The sequence below is a fragment of the Odocoileus virginianus genome, chromosome 12 (genome assembly GCF_023699985.2).
Source record: "Odocoileus virginianus isolate 20LAN1187 ecotype Illinois chromosome 12, Ovbor_1.2, whole genome shotgun sequence".
In the NCBI taxonomy this organism is placed as follows: Eukaryota; Metazoa; Chordata; class Mammalia; order Artiodactyla; family Cervidae; genus Odocoileus; species Odocoileus virginianus.
Genome location: NC_069685.1, coordinates 62,088,904 through 62,106,678, shown reverse-complemented (window position 1 = coordinate 62,106,678; position 17,775 = coordinate 62,088,904). Strand labels below are relative to the sequence as shown.

At 54.2% G+C, this 17,775-nt stretch overlaps 2 protein-coding genes across 4 annotated transcripts in view; one reads left to right on the top strand and one right to left on the bottom strand.

Moving 5' to 3' along the window:
• CRYBA4 (crystallin beta A4) overlaps positions 1–14,830 on the bottom strand; it is a 19,506-nt gene extending 4,676 nt beyond the window's left edge. Inside the window, exons 1-2 of the mRNA XM_070475503.1 lie at positions 14,610–14,830; positions 604–654 (exon numbers count right to left, since the gene is read on the bottom strand). Coding sequence (XP_070331604.1) covers positions 604–642 — 39 coding nt within the window. The 5' untranslated portion in view covers positions 643–654; positions 14,610–14,830. The remainder of the gene's footprint in view (positions 1–603; positions 655–14,609) is intronic.
• On the top strand, positions 4,664–17,775 carry CRYBB1 (crystallin beta B1). Of its 3 annotated transcripts, none has more exons than XM_070475500.1 (6): positions 4,664–4,895; positions 6,508–6,687; positions 8,508–8,626; positions 12,778–12,910; positions 15,495–15,637; positions 17,508–17,775. In XM_070475500.1, the coding sequence occupies exons 1-6, from the start codon at positions 4,815–4,817 to the stop codon at positions 17,689–17,691; spliced, it is 840 nt and encodes a 279-aa protein (XP_070331601.1). In that variant the 5' UTR covers positions 4,664–4,814; the 3' UTR covers positions 17,692–17,775. The 3 variants fall into 3 exon arrangements, with proteins under 3 accessions (XP_070331601.1, XP_070331602.1, XP_070331603.1); XM_070475501.1 differs by lacking the exon at positions 4,664–4,895 and adding an exon at positions 5,386–6,385; XM_070475502.1 differs by lacking the exons at positions 4,664–4,895; positions 6,508–6,687 and adding an exon at positions 6,859–7,205.

Below are 17,775 nucleotides of genomic sequence, written 5' to 3'. Positions count from 1 at the left end.
CTCTCCCGGTGTTCAAACGCGGAAGACAAATTCAGAGGTTTTACGTTTGTTTGTTTTTTTTTTTAAACACAGAGGAAACCAAAGGAATCATGCCCAGAGACTGTGCAACATGACCAGTTCACCTTTTCTGCCAGTAATAGTGGTGTTAGTTGCTCAGTCAAGTCCGACTCTGTGATTCCATAGACTGTAGCCCACTAGGCTCCTCCGTCCATGGGATTCTCCAGGCAAGAATACTGGAGTGGGTTGCCATTCCCTTCTCCAGGGGATCTTCCCAACGCAGGGATCAGACCCGGGTCTCCTGCATTCCAGGCAGACTCTTTACCACTTGAGCTACAGGGAAGGCCTGTCACTTTCTGCCAGAGAGACAAATTCGAGGACCAGAAGCCCCAAGTTCAAATCAAGAACCTCTGTGTGTGACCTTAGGGAAGACCCTCTCCCTCTCAGAGCCTCGACTACATCCTCCGTGAAATGGGTCCTCATTACCGGCCCCGCTCCAGGGGTGGGGATTGAGAGAAGGTGGGGCAGGGGTCCGCAGGACCTGGGCTTGACCTGTGCCCTCCCCCTCCCCAGAGATCGCCACCCACCCCCTGTGCCTCTCCCTACCTTCCAGTGTCCCGCCGACTTGGTGCACTGCAGAGACATGCCGCTCGTTTCCTAGGCGACAGAAGAAGATGAGGAAGCTTCCAACCTGACTCTGCTACCCTCCTTGAAGCTGAAGTCTGGTTTGGGCACATGGGTACCCAGGTGGGGTCCGGAAGTGCCCAAGATGAAGGGCAAAGTGTGGCTCTGGGCAGTCTCCTCCTCCACTTTTCAATACCATCTCCTTTTCTTCCATCCTTTCTCTGTCTCAAAATGTACCCATTCTGGGTCCCATTCCTCTACACCCCACTCTGTGCTGTTTTATCTACTCAGTAGGGGGAATTTTCCGCGGCTGCAGGTGGGTGGATGCTATGCCCCTGGCAAGTGCCAAGGTGATCAGCTTGAGAGCCTCCCAAAGACAGCACCTGACCCAGAAAGGAGGCTCTAAGAGCGGAAGTTGAGGCAGCAGGATTACCGGAATCATTTGGGTTTTAAACGGCGGTCGCAGGTACTGGTCTCGAGGTCTGGAGCCTGGTTCGATGAGGATGGCATTCGGGATGACTCAGTGGTATCCCCCCAGGACTGGGGACCAGGGGCTCCCCTGCCTCCCAGGAGACTCACCCAGAGCTCAAATCCCAACCCTTCTCCAACCCGGGGACTTACCGAGATGGACCCAGAGAACATGCCAGACCCGGGAACGGCCGAGGCCAGGCTCTTATAGGCAGGGAGGAGAGAGGGCCCCTCGGGGGACAGAGCCCTGACTCAGCAAGTGAGTGACAGGAACAAAAGCCAGCCCTGCTTGTGGCTCCGATGGAGAGGTGTCAGCACCATTGGCCTCGCCTGGGAGGGGGAGGCCAGGGTGCCCCCCTCGGGGACCACCCGTGAAGGAGGCAAGAGGAAGAAGGTCCACCCTAATCCAGTGGTGGACCAAGAGTCCGAAACCCTCAGCCTTCCTAGCCGTGTGACCCGGGGCGGGTCCTCCCCCCTATTTCTTCCTGTAAAATGGAGCGAGGATGAACTATAAAATGGCATGAGAGTATGTCACATGCCTGGCACAGGCATTCAACAAACACCCATACCTCTCCCCTCTCCCAGGTCCCGTCTTCTTCTTCAGTTGGGGGCAATCGGGGTGGGCTTCATGGCAGAGGTGGCATTGAAACTCGGCTCTGAAGGGTGTGGAGGATTTATAGCGGAGTGAGATGCTTTTGCTAGGCAAGAGCGCAGAGGTGGGCATCTGGGGCTGGTGGCCCGATGGGGCTGAAGGAGCGCAGAGGGACGCAGACAGGACAGGTGGCTGGGTCAGGGCCTCCAGGGCCCACAAAGCCCAGCAAGGGGTCCAGCTGGCTCCGTGGACAGAGGAAGGCGCTAATGGCCTGAACATGCTTTACAAACTGGGCCGCACTGCCGACCATCCGGGGCTCGTAGAAGTCGCTTCGTGCACACGTCTCCCCCCACTCCCACCCTCTGACATTGGCCCAAGCGGGTCCTCTCACGGCATAGGGAAGAGCGTGGGTGGAAACCAGATCCCTCCAGGTGAGCTGGGGAACGTGCACGTCAGCTCACGGAGCTGTGAGCTGAGAAGGCAACACTAGTGCCCTCCTGGGTGGGTGATAGGCAGCCCTATCAAAGGTACAACTTTGACATCAGGTTGCCAGGAAGGTTAAAGGCCAAGGATGCAGCCTCTGTAGCCAGACAGCCCGGGTTTATGTCCCACTCTTGGTGGCAGGGTAACCTTGAGCCTGTTACTTCGTCTCTCCGAGCCTCAGTTTCCTCATATGTAAAATGGGTATACAGGTAAACTGGGCTCAGCCTAAGAGATGAGGTATTGTGAGGGGAAACATGAGTTATACACGAACAGCATAGCTCTTCTGGAACTGCTCCTGGAACCTGACATTCATCAAGTGTCTCCATGGTCACTGGCATCATTGCGGCTAATTTAAAAAAATTACTATTGACACATCTGCACTTCCATGATTATTGCAGCATTATGCACAATAGCCAGGATGTGAAAATAACCTAATTATCCATCAATAGTGGATAACTGAAATAACCTAATTATCCATCCACTCTTTATCCAATGAGTGGATAAAGAAGATGTGATATGTAGACATACAATGGAATATTATTCAGCCTTGAGAAAGAAAAAAACTCTGCCGTTCGTGACAACATGGATAGACCCCTGAAGGCATTATGCTAAGTGAAATAAATCAGAGAAAGACAAACAACGTGTGATCTCACTTACATATGAAACCATAAAAAGACAAAATCAGGGAAGTGGAGAGTAAGATGGAGGTTACGGGAGCTGGGAGGTGGAGGAAACAGGGAGATGATGCTCACAGGGCATAAACTTCCAGTTATAAGGTTAACGAGTTTGGGGAAATAATGTACAGCATGGTGATTATAGCTAATAATGTAATGTATACTCAAATGCTGCTTAGGGAACAGATCTTACGTGTTCTTCCACAAGAACACAAATAGTAACTGTGTGAAGGCAGGGAGGTGGTAATCACTTTGCAATTTGTAAATGTATCAAGTCAACATACAACACACATTTACCCTCTGTTGGTTGCCAGTTATATTTCAGTAAAGCTGGGGGAAATGATTCCTCTTAAATGCTTATTAAATACTTAATGATTGCGCTTAATTACTTGAAAATACTTACTTGCATGAAAGCAAGAGGGCATGGTTTTTAAGAGCTTGGGTTCAGGAGTTCAAAACATGTGACTTCCAATTCTGTTTTACAGATGAGGAAATGCGCTGAGAGAGGGCAAAAGGATTTGCTTCGGTTTCCTCATCTGCGAAGAGGACCGATCCCAGCACCCCCACCGAAACAATGAGGGTTATAGGAAGCACGTCCGTCAGAGGCTCAGAGTGGAGCCACCCAGGATGGGGGCGGGAGAGGGGGGCATGGGAGGGGCCCCCCACCTCCGCCTGGGTCCCCCCTCCTCCGCCCGCACCCTTTGGCTGACCGCCCATTGCCATGGGGGACACAGAACTGCCCCAGACATCTTGGCTTCGAAGCCCAGACCTGTGGGTGGCCCCCACCACAAGCATCTTGGCCCCCGTCCTGCGGTTACTGCCCCCCACAACCAAGGCCTTGGCCCATGATGAAAGGCTGTGGGGAGGGGGGAGGCTGGGAAGGGAGGGGGTGCGAGGTGGGGGTGGACAGACAGTGGAGCTGCCCCTGGGCCACGCTGATCGCAAGGCGCACTTGGGCTCTGTGGGGAGTCTGGGACCCTGGACCCCCACAGAAGAAACAAGAACCTCAGGAGAATCCGGTTCTCCCCCAGCCCATCACCAGCACCAGGGGCCGGGGAGGCAGACTGCAGGCCGGCGTGGCCCGGCAGCACCCAGAGGTCCCCCAGCCCTGGCTCGATTGTCAACTCATCCCATGTGGCCGTGTGGAAACCCATGGTTCCCCGCCCCCCGGGCCTCGGTTTCTCCAAGTGTGAAATGAGGGGATTGGATGAAGAGATTTCTGGGATCCGTTCCCTTGTTCCGACTCTTTGTTTCTCTGTTTGACATCTGTCTCTGTCCATCTCTGTCGCCATCACCCTTCCGTATTTCCATCTGCATCATCCCTCTCTGTCGCTCTCCACTTCTCCCAACCCGAGTCCCTGTTCTCTCTCCCAATTGGTTTCCCTGGCTCCCCCTGCACCCAGCCCATTCCTGGCTCTGATCTCTCTGCGCCTTAGTTTTGCTCATCTGCCAAATGGGTATAATGAAAGTGCCTGATAAGGTGGATTGTCCTGGGGACTGACCCAGATGGCAGGGGTAATGCGTTAGTGCTACCCCTTCCTTGTCCCCTGCCTTCCTGTGAGGCAACCCCACAGGGACACCTGAGCCACTTGTAACCGAAGACGCAGGGGCCCCAAGGGGTAGACTTTGCTAAGGCCACCCGGCGCAGAGTGGCTGAGCCTGGATTCAAACCCAGGTCTCCAACCAACCTTCTGCAGGCTCCCCCTTTCCCTGGATTGGCAGCTAGTGGGAACCCCATCACAGGCCCATCCCCAGAGGGCGTTTGTGAGAGTGGCTTCGGGGCAGGGGCCAGGCCATGTGGCTGCTGGCCAGGGTTTCTGCTGTGCGTGCCGGGCTCACAATGGAAAGTGCTGCCCTCCGCAGGAACCCGGCAGGGCCGGGGCTCCGAGGCCCCCCCACTCTCTGCCCGGGGCCTGCTGAGCCAGCTGCCGCTTTGTGCCACAGAAGACAGGATCTGGTGTCTGCCAGACTATAAAATGGGGGGTCGGCCCCTGGTCACCCACTGCACCAAGCCTGCCCGCCTGCCTGTCCTTCAGCAGCAAATAGCAGGGCCCCAGGTAAGAGGGGACCCACCCTCGGCCAAGAGCCCCAGGGGAGGGGAGGGGCGTGAGCAAGGGAGACAGAGCAGGAATAGAGTCAGACAGAAGAGGGTCATCAGGAGCCAGGTGGGGAGAGAGGGGGGCAGAGAGAGGAAGGGAGGGAGGGAAGAAAAGAAAGTGAAGAAAGAGACCGGATGGGTGCAGAAGCATAAACAGGGCAAGACACTGGGGCAGAGAGAAGCGGAAAGAGAGACAGAAGGGCAGGCACAGAGAGGAGGGAATAAACGGGAAAACGGGGAGGGGGAGGGGAGGAGGAAGGGCGCGATAGGTAGAGAGGGATTGGGGCTGGGGGGGCAGGGGATGCAGAAAGCAAGAGCACCTCTCCAGGGAGGTGGGAACCCAGTGCCCCCCAGGGGCCTGTTGATATTCAGAGCCAGACTTTGGGGGCGGGGCGGGCAGGGGGCGGGGTAAGCAAGAGCCTGGAAGCCACAGATGTGGCCCAGCTGTCTGGCCTCCCCACGGTGGGCAGAGCACCCAGAGTCGTGACAGCCTTTCTCAAGAGCGGCCCAGGGAGGGCTCTGCTTGCCCCCAGCTAGCTCTTCCTCACAGAAAGTATTCAGGAAGCTGCGGCCAGGGACTCTTGATCTGTGCTTTCACCGGGGGTCCTGGAGTCCCTGGGAATGAACGGTCTCCAAAGTTAAAGGGGGCATTTCCCCCCCTCCGGGGACAAAGACAAGTCGTTCTTCAAACACTCAAGGCGCCCATGACCCCAAAGTAAGGAGGAACCTCTGGAACTGACCAAAGGTTTCTCCACCCAACGCCCACACGGCCACAGCCCTTCTTTTAGAACCCTGACAGGCGTCTCCTGAGCCTCTCGTGTCAGGAGCCTCCCGCAGCCCAGGCCTGTGTCTGCACCCACACACCCGTTCCCAGGCAATGCCAGAGGCACGGTTTCAGAAAAAGGAGAGAGGAAGAGGCATTCATGCAGTCTCCGGACAGGTGTTAAGTGAGCATCTCCTATGTGCCAAGTGCTGAGCCAGGCACCGAGGGTGGAAGGATGAGTCGATCAGAATAAGTAGGTGGCAAAGCCCCATAGCTGGGTTTGTCTGCTGGCATTGAAACTGGAGTCCCCCCACTTGGCAGCTGGGTGGCCTCGGGCAGGCCCTCTCCCCTCTCTGAGCCTCAGATTGCTGCGAGGAGACCCGAGGTTATCCTGAGGGAAGGATGCGTTCATTCTCGAGGGTCCTATCTCCGGGGCTTCCCCAAGTGGGACATTCTTGCTATGAAATCTGCTGGGGCACATCGTAGCTGCCCTAAGCCAAGAAGCGTGCCAAGTGATGGGCGCGTGAGAAGTGACTCCAGGGGGTAGACAGGAAGGACACGGCAGCCAGCGGGGTGCAGGCAGCTAGGAGGAATGAGGGGGTCCCCCCAGACGGGAAATCCTTGAAGGCCAAAGAGGAGATGGGACAGACAGCTCTCCAGGCTTCCGTTTTAGAAGGAAAGAGGAGGTGAGTTTGGAGAAGGCTGAGCATGCACGCGGATGGGGGGACGAGAAGCAGGGAGGCAGCCTGGGGGTGGCCGGGCCTGTCTGAACCCGGGCCGAAGGGTTCTCTTGACAAAACTTCCGCAGGCGGCAACCATGTCTCAGCCCGCGGCCAAGGCCTCGGCCACCGCCGCCGTGAACCCAGGGCCCGACGGGAAGGGGAAGGCGGCCCCGCCCCCAGGCCCCGCCCCGGGCTCCGGCCCCGCCCCGGCCCCCGCCCAGCCGGCGCCCGCGGCCAAAGGGGACCTGCCTACCGGCAGCTACAAGGTGAGCGCGGGCCTGGGGGCGGGGCGGTGGGGGCTGCACCCTCGCGCCTGCGCGCCCCCGCCCCGACCCCGCCCATCCCCGCCCCGACCCCGCCTCTCCCCCGCCTCTCCCTCCCCACCTGCCCCCCCGCGTCCCCGCCAGGATGCCCAACAGGCTTGCACCTGCTTTCGAGTTTGTCGAAAGCAAGAAACAGAAGGAAAGAAAGCGGGCTGGCTTAGTTAGCATCAGGAAACAGCTGTCCCAGAAGGCCCCCCTCAGCTCCTCCTGAAATGTGTTTCCAAGCGGCCGGTCAAGCTGAAAGGGCTCCCGGAGAGCCAGGCATCCGGTCCCCTGGGACCGGGTTGGGTTGCAACCGCGGGTATTCAGACTTGGGTCATGACACGCTGTCAGGCGGTCCACCCTCCCTGACCGGCTTCTACTTATGCGGTCCCTTATTTAATGGTTTAATTTCAATTTAATTTTTCATGAAAACAACACGCATCTGCAAACCCGCTAATTACACGAAAAGCCAGGACTTGGTAAACAGCCTCTATCTAATTCAAAGAGTCCCTTCCCCGCCCCCGCCCCTCCACTCCTCCTACGCGCCCCCCACACCCTCCCGGGAACCCACCTCCCTCCTCCCCTGCGCGAGGGAACTGCTATCCTCACCCCGCCCCCTCACCTGCTTGCTTGCTGTTTTATGTGCTTTGATGCATTATTCCTTTAAAAGTATATATTTACACTTCATTTGTTTTTAACTTACTGAAACATACTGTATGTAACCGTTCCGGGGTTTTCATTTTTCTTTTGTACTTCCTATGAGATTTCTAACAGCCGCCGATACTGCCGCGCATTGCTGTGGGTCATTTGTTGTGGCTGCTGTGTGATGTTTCAGAGGGTGTCCATCACTCCTGACGATCGTGGGGCGGTTGCTAGTGTGCTGTCATAAACAATGTGGTCAGGTGTTCTCGGCCATGTCACCTGCAGGGGCTTCTCTTGGGCGGATAAGTGTAGGAGTGGAAGGGCTGGGTCATGCGTATGCTGAACCTCTCTCCCTGTTACAGCTGGGGAAACTGGGGCTCGGAGAAGGCACACGCTTGCCTCGGTTCAAGGGAATGGCGACGGTTTTCCCAGCTGGGGACCACGAGTGGACAAAAACCAAAACTGGATGCTCAGTGAGAGGAGGGTATTAGCCCACGTAAACACAGTGGCCCCTGCTTCTGGCCTCCCTTGTGGTTCGATGGGTAGACCTATGAATGTTTCCTGAGCGTCAGCTCTGTGGCAGAAGCTGGGCTGGGAGATACAGAGATAGATCCACCCCACTGGTCTTTGGAAGGGGTGAGGGAAAGGGGAGAGGGGTACCTAGAGACCCAGAAGCAAACCACCAGTGACTGTGTGTGTGTAACTTGTGCTGCTGATGGGATGAGCACAGTGGAGGGGGGGGGGCCACTCGACCAAGCTCACTCAGGGAAAGGGTATCAGGGAGGGCTTCCTGGAGGAGGTGACATCTGAGCCTAGAACAGGACAGGGGACATGAGCTCCCGGATTGGGGTGTGTGGTGGAGAGGGCATTCCAGGCAAAAGGAACAGCACAGATAAAGGCCTGGAAGGAATATCCATCAGTTCCTAAAGACGGTACAGATACTAAGTTCAGAAGTGGAGGGAAGGCAAGACAGGGTCATTTCGCAGACCTTGGCTCCCAGCAAGCTCTCGGGCGATCTGGGCACGGCCTGCTCTTCGATACATAGGTACTTAATGCATATTTGCCCTGGAGCCTCTTCGCTTTGGAGGTACTCCCCCCCCTCACTCTGCTTCCTGGGCACGGGGGCTTCTCTCCTGCAGCTGGTGGTCTTTGAGCAGGAGAACTTCCAGGGCCGGCGGGTGGAATTCTCCGGGGAGTGCTTGAACCTGGGAGACCGTGGCTTCGAACGAGTGCGCAGCCTCATTGTCACCTCCGGACCGTGAGTGTTTGGGGGGGTGGGGCACTCCCGCAGCCTTAGTAAACCAGGAATACCAAAACAGCCATAGCTGCTCTTTACTGCCTTCGCCTGTGCTAGCAGGGCCGCACAGGGTCAGCCCTCAGTACCCTCCACGGGCTGGTTCCAGGACCCCCAGCAGATACTGAAATCTGCCAGTGCTCAAGTACCTGGTGTAAGATGGCATAGTCCAGCCTGACCTCTGCATTCACAGATGCAGGACCCTCTGTACTGGGGCCAACTGTGTATTATTTCTCGGGCTTGTTTCAAACCCAAGAGGGAGGAAAGGGAGGTATGATTCTCCTTCCCATTTTACAGATGAGGAAACTGAAGCTCAGAGAGGTGATCTGATAAGTATAAGGTCACACTGACAATAAGGCATGATTCCAGGCTCTAAAGAAATGTTGTTTCTGCTGCAGAAGGAGCCCCCCTGCCCATCACTGATGGCAGGAGGAGGGCAAAGGGCCGGGTGTCCACTAGCTGGCCCCTCTCCTGGGCAGCTTGCAGGCGTTAGGATAGTAATGACCTTCTGTTGAGTACCCAGGAGGTACTACTGGGCACCTACTGAGGACTTTACCTCGATGATCCTACAGTGCTGCATGGGGGAGGGGTGGTTCCTAATTCCCATTTGATGGATGGCGAAACCAAGGCTCAAAGGGTGAGTGGCAGAGCCTGGGTTTGACTCAGGTTGACAAGTTTCACTCACAGTGCTTATATCATCCTGCTCCACAGACTGCCCCTGACTCTCTGGGCCTAGGGCAGGAATAACTGTCCCTTGGATATTGTGGTTGTGGCAACTTCAACCCCTGTGGACTACGCTCAGGGCGCAGGCCCAACCGCTGGACAAGACCCACTGGGCCCGTTTGCCTCATCTCTCCAGCCAAAAAGCCCCCAAGGGGTGTGATCAGCCTGTACGCCCAGCATCCTGGGACTCTGGGTGGTACAGAGGGCAGAGATAGGCTTTGAGGTCAGACAGGCCTGGGTGTGAGTCCCAACTCTCCTGTTTACCTTGTAAAGTGTCTGAGCCTCAAGTTTCCTCATCTCTGAAATGGGCAGAGTAATGGTCCCCACTCCCTCCTGCTAGATTGTTCTCAAGTCTGAAGGCAATAATGCAGCATGGGACTGGCATTCTGTGGGTGCCCAGACATTGGCTGGTGGTCACGAAGATTATTGACGCTTCCTGATGTTTAGCCATGTTACCATGGGCCGAGGTAGGCTGGTAACCTCAGCCCCACCCACAGAGTCAAAGCCCAGCTGAGAAGAGGAGCTGCCGGATGTGGCCAGTTCGGGTTTTCAGGCTTTTTTCATTATCAGTCACTCAAACCCAGAGTACTTCTCCTCCAACAAAGATGCAGCTGGTCTTTGGTGTGTGCTCTGGGACTGCGACTGGTGGGAGAGATAAGGTTCTGTGTTCCAAGGCCTTGGGCCAATGTCAGGACCAGCAGGGCCCTGGGAGAAACAGTGGTGGAGAAAGCGACGGAGGGGATGGGGTGGGCAGGGGAGGGGAGGAGAGATGTGCCCTCACACAGGTGGGGAGGGGAGGCAAGCCCGCCTGAAACCTAGGAGGCGGCAGCGACACCCGCCACCACCGCCATGTGACTTTAGACTGGTGACTTAACCCCTCTGAGCCGCAGTTTCCCATATCTGTGAATTGAGATTCCTGCCCTACCTCTCTGCTTGCTCATATGAGCCACAGGAGATGAGAGAAGGCAGTAATATAGACAACTCCTCACTCATATTCCAGGTCCTCACTGGGCACTGTGACTCCTGAATAAGACAGTTTTAGGAGAGGGTGTCAGGGTGGCAAGACCACATCAGTGTCTGTCTTTCCATAAGCTCAGATCTCCGGCTTCCCTTCCTCTTTAATCATGAATGATCTTGCTGCTTGTGTTTTCTCTTTAGACCCTCATCACCTCCTGAAAAGGTAGATGCAATCCTTTCTTCTCCTTGATGGAGGCTTAATGAACTAAAGTGACTTGCCCAGAGTCACACAGAAAATAAATGGCTAAACTGGGATTAGAACTGGGGTCTGTCTGTTTCCAAAGTCTGTCCTCTTAACTCCTGCATGGCACCGTCTTCCAAGGCTCCCACTCATCCATCTACAGATCAGTTCATCCATCCATCTGCACATTCATTCTCCATCCATTTATTTATCCCTCTACTCAGCACTCCCTCCATCCATCCATTCTCCATCATGCATCCAGCCAGCCATCAATACCCTCCTCCATAGATCCATAGATCTCGCCATCTACCCGGATACCTACCTGTGCATCCACCCATCTGCGCGTTCATTCAACCATCAATTCCTCCATCCATCCACCCGCCCATCCATCTGCCCATCCTTTTCTCATATGCTCCAGCCTCTGTGTGGCTGAGGCAGATTCACCTCTATTCTGGAAGAATAAATCTGCATTATCACTTCTGTCACTCTGCTGTGTGGGTTGGCACCTTCCTCAGATGAGACCTGAAGCTCCTTGGACACATCCTACATCAGTCCGTGGTAGTAGCCTCCCCTGCCTCCATCTTCCCCGTCTCATTCTGGGTAGAGGAGGGTCCCAGCCCCCATCAGGGAGATGAGACTAATGTCAGCGTCCCCCAGCCCTCTCTTGTTCCCTGAGAACTCCGGAACACAGTGAGGAAAGTTTAAGGGGCTCCTTCGTCACCGCCTTCCCATCTATGAAATGGGCATCATCTTATCTCCCCCAGAATCCCTGGTCCTTTTAACAAAAGCTCACTTCCCATCCTCAATCAGGCTGCGCTGAGAAAGCCCCCATCCGACGTCAAGCTTGTAATTAGTCCTTTTAGAAAACTGAACACCTACATATGCACAATCACATTTAATTCTCATAGGTATCTGAGAGGCAAATATTACTTTCATTTCCCCTTCCACTGCCCCTGTTCTGATTACTGTATTGTGTGCTAGGCCAGTCTTCATCAAACATGATTCAAGCACCTGTATCAATTTTTCCCTACCCCCATACCTCCAGGAATATTATTTGTTTAATATACTTATTTGATTTTTAAAAATAATATCTATTTATTTGGCAGTCCTGGGCCTTAGTTGTGGCACGTGGGATCTTTTAGCTGTGGTATGCAAACTCTTAGTTGGGGCCTGTGGGATCTAGTTCCCTGGCCAAGGATCAAACCCGGGCCCCTTACATTGGGAGCATGGAGCCTTAGCCACTGGACCACCAGGGAAGTCCCTACTTCATTTTAAAATGACCCTTTTTTGACACAAATAAATATATATCAAAAGGACTTTTTGCATCATTTTTACAAATGGGAAGATAGTATCACCTGTGTAAGTAAAAGGTATCTGTGGAAAAGACTCCTACCATGAACACAGTATAATAGCCTGCTGAAGGCTCTGGGTTGGTGGCCTATTCTTCCTTGCTACAAAGATAAATTATTGTTGTTGTTCAGTCACTAAGTCATGCCCCACTCTTTGCGACTCCATGGACTGCAGCACGCCAGGGTCCTCTGTCCTTTACTGTCTTCTGGAGCTGGCTCACATTCCTGTCCAGAGAGTCAGTGATGCTATCTAACCATCTCATCCTCTTACCGCCCCCTTCTCCTCCTGCCCTCAATCTTTCCCAGCCTTAGGGTCTCTTCCAGTGAGTCAGCTCTTTGCATCTGATGGCCAAAGTATTGGAGCTTCAGCTTCAGCACCAGTCCTTCCAATGAGTATTCAGGGTTGATTTCCTTTAGGATGGACTGGTTGTATCTCCTTGCAGTCCAAGGGACTCTCAAGAGTCTTTGGGGTTTTTTAAAAATGTTTTCTGATATGTTATTTCCCCCAAGTCCTCACAGTGCTAAAATTATGTGTAAATCCTACATCTGGGGAGATACTTGGCTTCTGTAATTATACACACCATCTCATTTAATCCTGCACCAACTTCAAGAAGATAGGCAAGTTAGATGAGGAAACTGAGGCGCAGAGAAGTGAAGCGTCTTACCCATAGTCTCCCCGTCAGTCAGTGGGATCAGCCTCTCCCCACCTCCAGCCTTGGGGCTGCATTGCAAGGTAAAGATGGGAAGGCAAGTTGGGGGGAGAGGGTTCTGCCCATGATGGCTTCTCCTCTCTGCCTTCGCCCCTCCTGACTCTCCCCACCCTGCCCATCTCTCTCCCCGTCCAGCTGGGTCGCCTTTGAGCAGTCCAACTTCCGGGGGGAGATGTTCGTCCTGGAGAAAGGCGAGTACCCGCGCTGGGACACGTGGTCCAGCAGCTACCGCAGCGACCGGCTCATGTCCTTCCGGCCCGTCCGGATGGTGAGTGGCCCCTGGGCCGGGCTCGGGACGGGGGAGGATTCTGGGGCAGGGCAGGAGCAAGCCTGAGGTGTGACGGCCAGGACAGCCAAGGCGTCAGACGAGCAGGAGAAATGAAGAAGGAATGCTGGGCGGTGACCTCTGAGCTCGTCCAAGGGTGATAGCTCTATGCTGGTCAATTCACAAGGCACCCGTGATACCCTCATCACATGCCTAGCTCCTGCCAGGAGCCCAGGGCACATGGAACCCAGTTTTGTTTTTAAGTATAGTTTCATTTCTTTCTTTTTAGCTTTGCTGGGCTTCCATTTGTCCGCAGGCTTCTCTCTGGTTGCAGAGAGCGGGGGCTGCCCTTCCTTACAGCGCACAAGCTGCTCTCTGGTTGCGGTGGCTTCGAGGAGCGCAGGCCCCAGGGCACAGAGGCTTCAGTCGTTGCAGCTCCCGGCCTCTAGAGCACGGGCTCAGCAGTGGTGGGGCTCAGGCAGCTGCTTCCGGGCATGTGGGATCTCCCAGGTCAGGGATGGAACCCGTGTCTCCTGCGTTGGCAGGCAGACTATCACTGAGCCTCCTGGGGAGTTTTGAAAAGTCTCAAAGCCCACCCAAAGCGCCAGACATGCAGGTTGAAGTTTACGTGATGGCTGCAAAGAGGGATATTGCAGAAGGGCACAGTGAACTCCCTGACAATAAAGACTATATACTGAATTAGCCCCTTTGTAATGTTTAACTAAAGGAAGTAACATAACTTCAAGAAGATTCAAAGCTGAAATAGGTTGGAGTTATCCCCAAGCCATTCACAGGTTTTTTTTCAGAATTATGTTGATGGCGATTCATTAACCAGCCATGTCTTCACTCACCACGGTCAGTTTCTGATGATGGTAACAACTTCTGCTTTCCGTGGTGGGAATTTTCGTAGAGTTTTCACGCACGCCCATTTGAGACTATCAGGTACCCACAGCCAGTTGTTTGGCCTCACCAGATCTATGTGAATGGGTTATCCAATCTGATCATATTTTCAGAATCTGAGGCTGAATTATCAGCCTTAACAATGGACGCTTTGCGTGAATTCATGGGTTCTTCTCCCAATCAATGGTGCTTATAAGGCAGTCTAGGTCAACATACAGTTGTTTGATACAGCAATCAGCTGGGTCACTTCCAGTAGCTTCTTGAGCTTTGCTGTGTCCCGTATAGTAGCCACATGTGGCTCTTAAACACTCGAATCTTGGCTAGTCTGAATGGAGATGTGTAACATGCATGGCAGGCTTTGAATACATAGCACAAAAGAAAAATTAAGAAGGTAAAATACCTCATTAGGGACTCCCCTGGTGGCCCAGTGGTTAAGACTTCACACTTCCAACTCAGGGGTGCCGGTTCAATCCCTGGTCTGGGAGCTAAGATCCCACATGCCACATGGCACAGCCAAAAAAAATTTTTTTTAAAAGACCTCATTAATATTGCTGTGTTGTCTGCCTATTGAAATTAGCATAATTTAGACATATTTGCTTAAATAACATATATAATTAGAAAAAAGTCCCAATGCCAGGACCCCACCCCAGACCAACTGAATCCAGATCTCTGGGGCTCATTCGCAGGCACTGGTTTCTTTCCATGCCTCTGAGGTCTCTGGGTAGCCAGGGCTAAGAGCCACTGGTCTAGTCCCTTCCCTGTAGCCCTGCCACCATCCTGGGTGGCCCATTTTCTCTCTTACCTCCAACTTTCTCCCAGCTGGGTTCCCTGGCTCCTTTCCAGCCCTCTCTCCTGGGATGTTAGAGGGATCTCTGTCTCGACCATCTCCCACATGCAGTCATTCATTCCGCCACAGACACGTGGATGTGTTTCTGCCAGGCTCTGTCGTAGGCTCTGGACGTGCAAGTGTGCTTGAAACAGGCAGGGTCCCTGCCCCCGTGGGAGGCAGCTATTGAAAACTAATCACAGAAGTCCACCTGTAATGGCAAACAGCTGTGGTGCTTACTGCACGGGGGCCATGCAGCGTGTGCTCAGAGAGGGGAAGAGGAAACCGAGGCTCTGGTGTTGGGGAAGGAGGGCGTGGGAGTGGCTGGGGGTGATCCGAGGAGAGAACTCCCAAAGGATGGGCGCCGAGTCAGCCGTGGGCACAGCCTTCCGGGGGACGGTGGGGGCAGGGTTCCTGGAGTGAAGACGGGCTGGGTGGAACAAGGAGCTAAAAGGGGGGACTGCCACAGCAGAAGCAGTGGCGCGGAGCAGAATGCAAGAGGGGATGGGAGCAGGAACACGCTTCTGGAGGGTTCTGCCCCTGGCTGGCTGTGTGATGCCAATCACGAAGCTTAACGTCTCTGAGCCTCTGCACCCCTGATCAGCATAATAAAAATATTGAGTAAATTTGTCTGGAGCACTTGGTGTATGCCAGGCATCATGCTAAGTGTTCTCTATGGATTAGCTCTGTGAAGTAGAGGTTGATATCCTCATATTTCCGGATGAGAAGGGCACTTCGAGGCTGGATGTTGACAATCCGGGGTCAGTCCCGTGATGGCCTGAGCAGGATCAGCTCTCTCTCTCCATGCCCAGGAGGCCCCATTCACCCTTCACACCCCTGACCCCCTCTCTCCTTTCCCAGGACGCCCAGGAGCACAAGCTCTGCCTGTTCGAAGGGGCCAACTTCAAGGGCAACACCATGGAGATCCAGGAGGATGACGTGCCCAGCCTTTGGGTTTACGGATTCTGTGACCGCGTGGGCAGTGTGAAGGTCTCCAGCGGAACGTAAGCTCTGCTCCTGTGGGCCCTCACCCCCTGCTTCATTTCAAGCTCAGGCAGGCTGGGAAGGCACCCCCGAGCCCGCCCCTGACAGGATGCGACATCAGATGTGTAGGAAAGGCCGGAGGCCATTGTCATTGCCTTAGAGGGCGGGGGTGGAGTCCTGTGTTGATGAATCACATGTTGGTGTAAACAAAGCTAGCAATTATTCTAAGAAGTGGGAAGACGGAGTAGGGGCTTCTAACCCCGTGTTTGGGTTTGAGAAATAGTGAAGCGAGGAGGGGCAGAGTGGATGTGAGAAGACCAGTCTGTGTGGGTCAAGGAAACGGAAATATCCAGGGAGACTGGAGCCTCTGGGGGCATGAGCGGAGAGATATCTGAGAGGTGAGACTGTAACGAAAGGGTCTTGACCCTGCCACTGATGCTCTGTGGCCCCTGGGTGAGCCACGAGCCCTCTTGGCGTCTCAGTGTTGTCCTCTATGCAATGGGCACATCAGAGTTCTTAATCCCAGAGGATTAAGAGTTCTGCTCTGAACTCTAGGATTTGAAGCTTTCAAAATGGAGGCCCCCACCCCCACCCTGAGAACTCAAGGAAGGGCCGGATACCCAAAGGAGGTCACTTTATCCATTCCCCTGCCTCCAAAGAACCGTACGAGACACCCCTGATCGCCTTGAGGCACGTGGAAAGCATCCACCTCTCCACCCCAGATGCTTTTCTGAGTTTCTATAACACCATCAGGGCTGTGGTCTTTTTCTTGCTCTTTTGTCCTTCCCTGAGACCCAGTATTCCAGTATGTAAGCCATCTGAAATTTACCAAACATTGTCAATAAGCCAGGCTCTGTGCTTGGCACACAGCAGGAGGCAGAAGTGAAGAAGGCTTAGCTCCTGCCTTCAGAGGCTTATTCAGTCTAGCAGGGAGATGTTAGTACACCTGTGAGATGATGTTCAGCAAAAATAGATAAGAGATGGTCCACATAGGAGGTAAGAGGGAGAAGAAAGGTTTCTGGGACTAGGTTCTCTGCACTGGAGTGGAGGGCAGGTCCAAGGTTTACCTGAGGAGGCTGGAACTTAAGCCAGACTTTGAAAGATGAGCAGGGGGTCTGAGAGAGACCTGGAAAGACCCTCCCAGCAGAGGCAGTGGCATAATTAGAAATTAATCATGGATAATAACTTATATTAAGTGCTTACAATGGACCGAGCACCATGCTAACTTCTTTCAATGCATAGTCATTGAGTCTTTACAATACACCCACGAGGCAGGTTTGTCATCATCCCCATTTCACAGATAGCAAGCTGGGGTTCTGATAAGTCACCTACCTAGGAAATGGCAGAGCTAGGATTTGAACTAGTTGCCTGAACACACCAGAAGGTGTGTTCCCAGCCACTTCACACAAATTCACTTTCCAACAAAGGAAACTACCTTTTGAAACAAGAGTGCCCCTTCTTGTTGCTAACCAGTCCCCAAGCCCTGTCTTCACTCCCTTGGATCCTGTTCTCTGAGCTCCAGGTCATCACGTTCAGTGGAATGTATATTAGTTTCCCTACCATGTATCCGCAATCCACTTAGCAAAGTACTTTGATTCATTTTCCCCTTTGGCCCCCCAAACCCTCATAAACCAGCTCCCATGACCATCCCTGCTTCACTTAGAGGAGGAAGCCGAGATCTGTCAGAGAGGTAAGATCACTGCCCAGAGCCAGTAGGAAGGGGCCAAGACTGCCCAGAGGAGCCCCGGGTGCCCCCAGCCAGCGAGGACAGGTGAGGGGTGGAGAGCAGGCTGCCGGGCTGGATGGAGGACCGGCTGGTCCAAGGGGGTGTCCAGGTGCCAGGTAGTGAGACAGGCCGCCTCCACACCATCCTTCTTGCTTTCTCCCCAGCTGGGTCGGCTACCAGTATCCCGGCTACCGTGGGTACCAGTACCTCCTGGAGCCTGGCGACTTCCGGCACTGGAACGAGTGGGGGGCCTTCCAGCCACAGATGCAGGCCGTGCGCCGCCTGCGTGACCGGCAGTGGCATCGCGAAGGCTGCTTCCCCGTCCTGGCCGCTGAGCCGCCCAAGTGAGTCCACGCACCGCTCATGCGGCCTGCCCTGCTGCAGGCTTATCATCCCCACCTTCCCCATGCAAATAAAAATTCCTGAAGCCAA

Excerpts from the sequence above, each read along its gene's own strand:
- CRYBB1 (XM_070475500.1), top strand. The coding sequence starts at position 4,815 with ATGGGGGGTCGGCCCCTGGTCACCCACTGCACCAAGCCTGCCCGCCTG. Across the intron at positions 4,896-6,507 it reads AGCAAATAGCAGGGCCCCAG|GCGGCAACCATGTCTCAGCC; the intron begins GTAAGAGGGGAC and ends AAACTTCCGCAG. Across the intron at positions 15,638-17,507 it reads GTGAAGGTCTCCAGCGGAAC|CTGGGTCGGCTACCAGTATC; the intron begins GTAAGCTCTGCT and ends CTTTCTCCCCAG.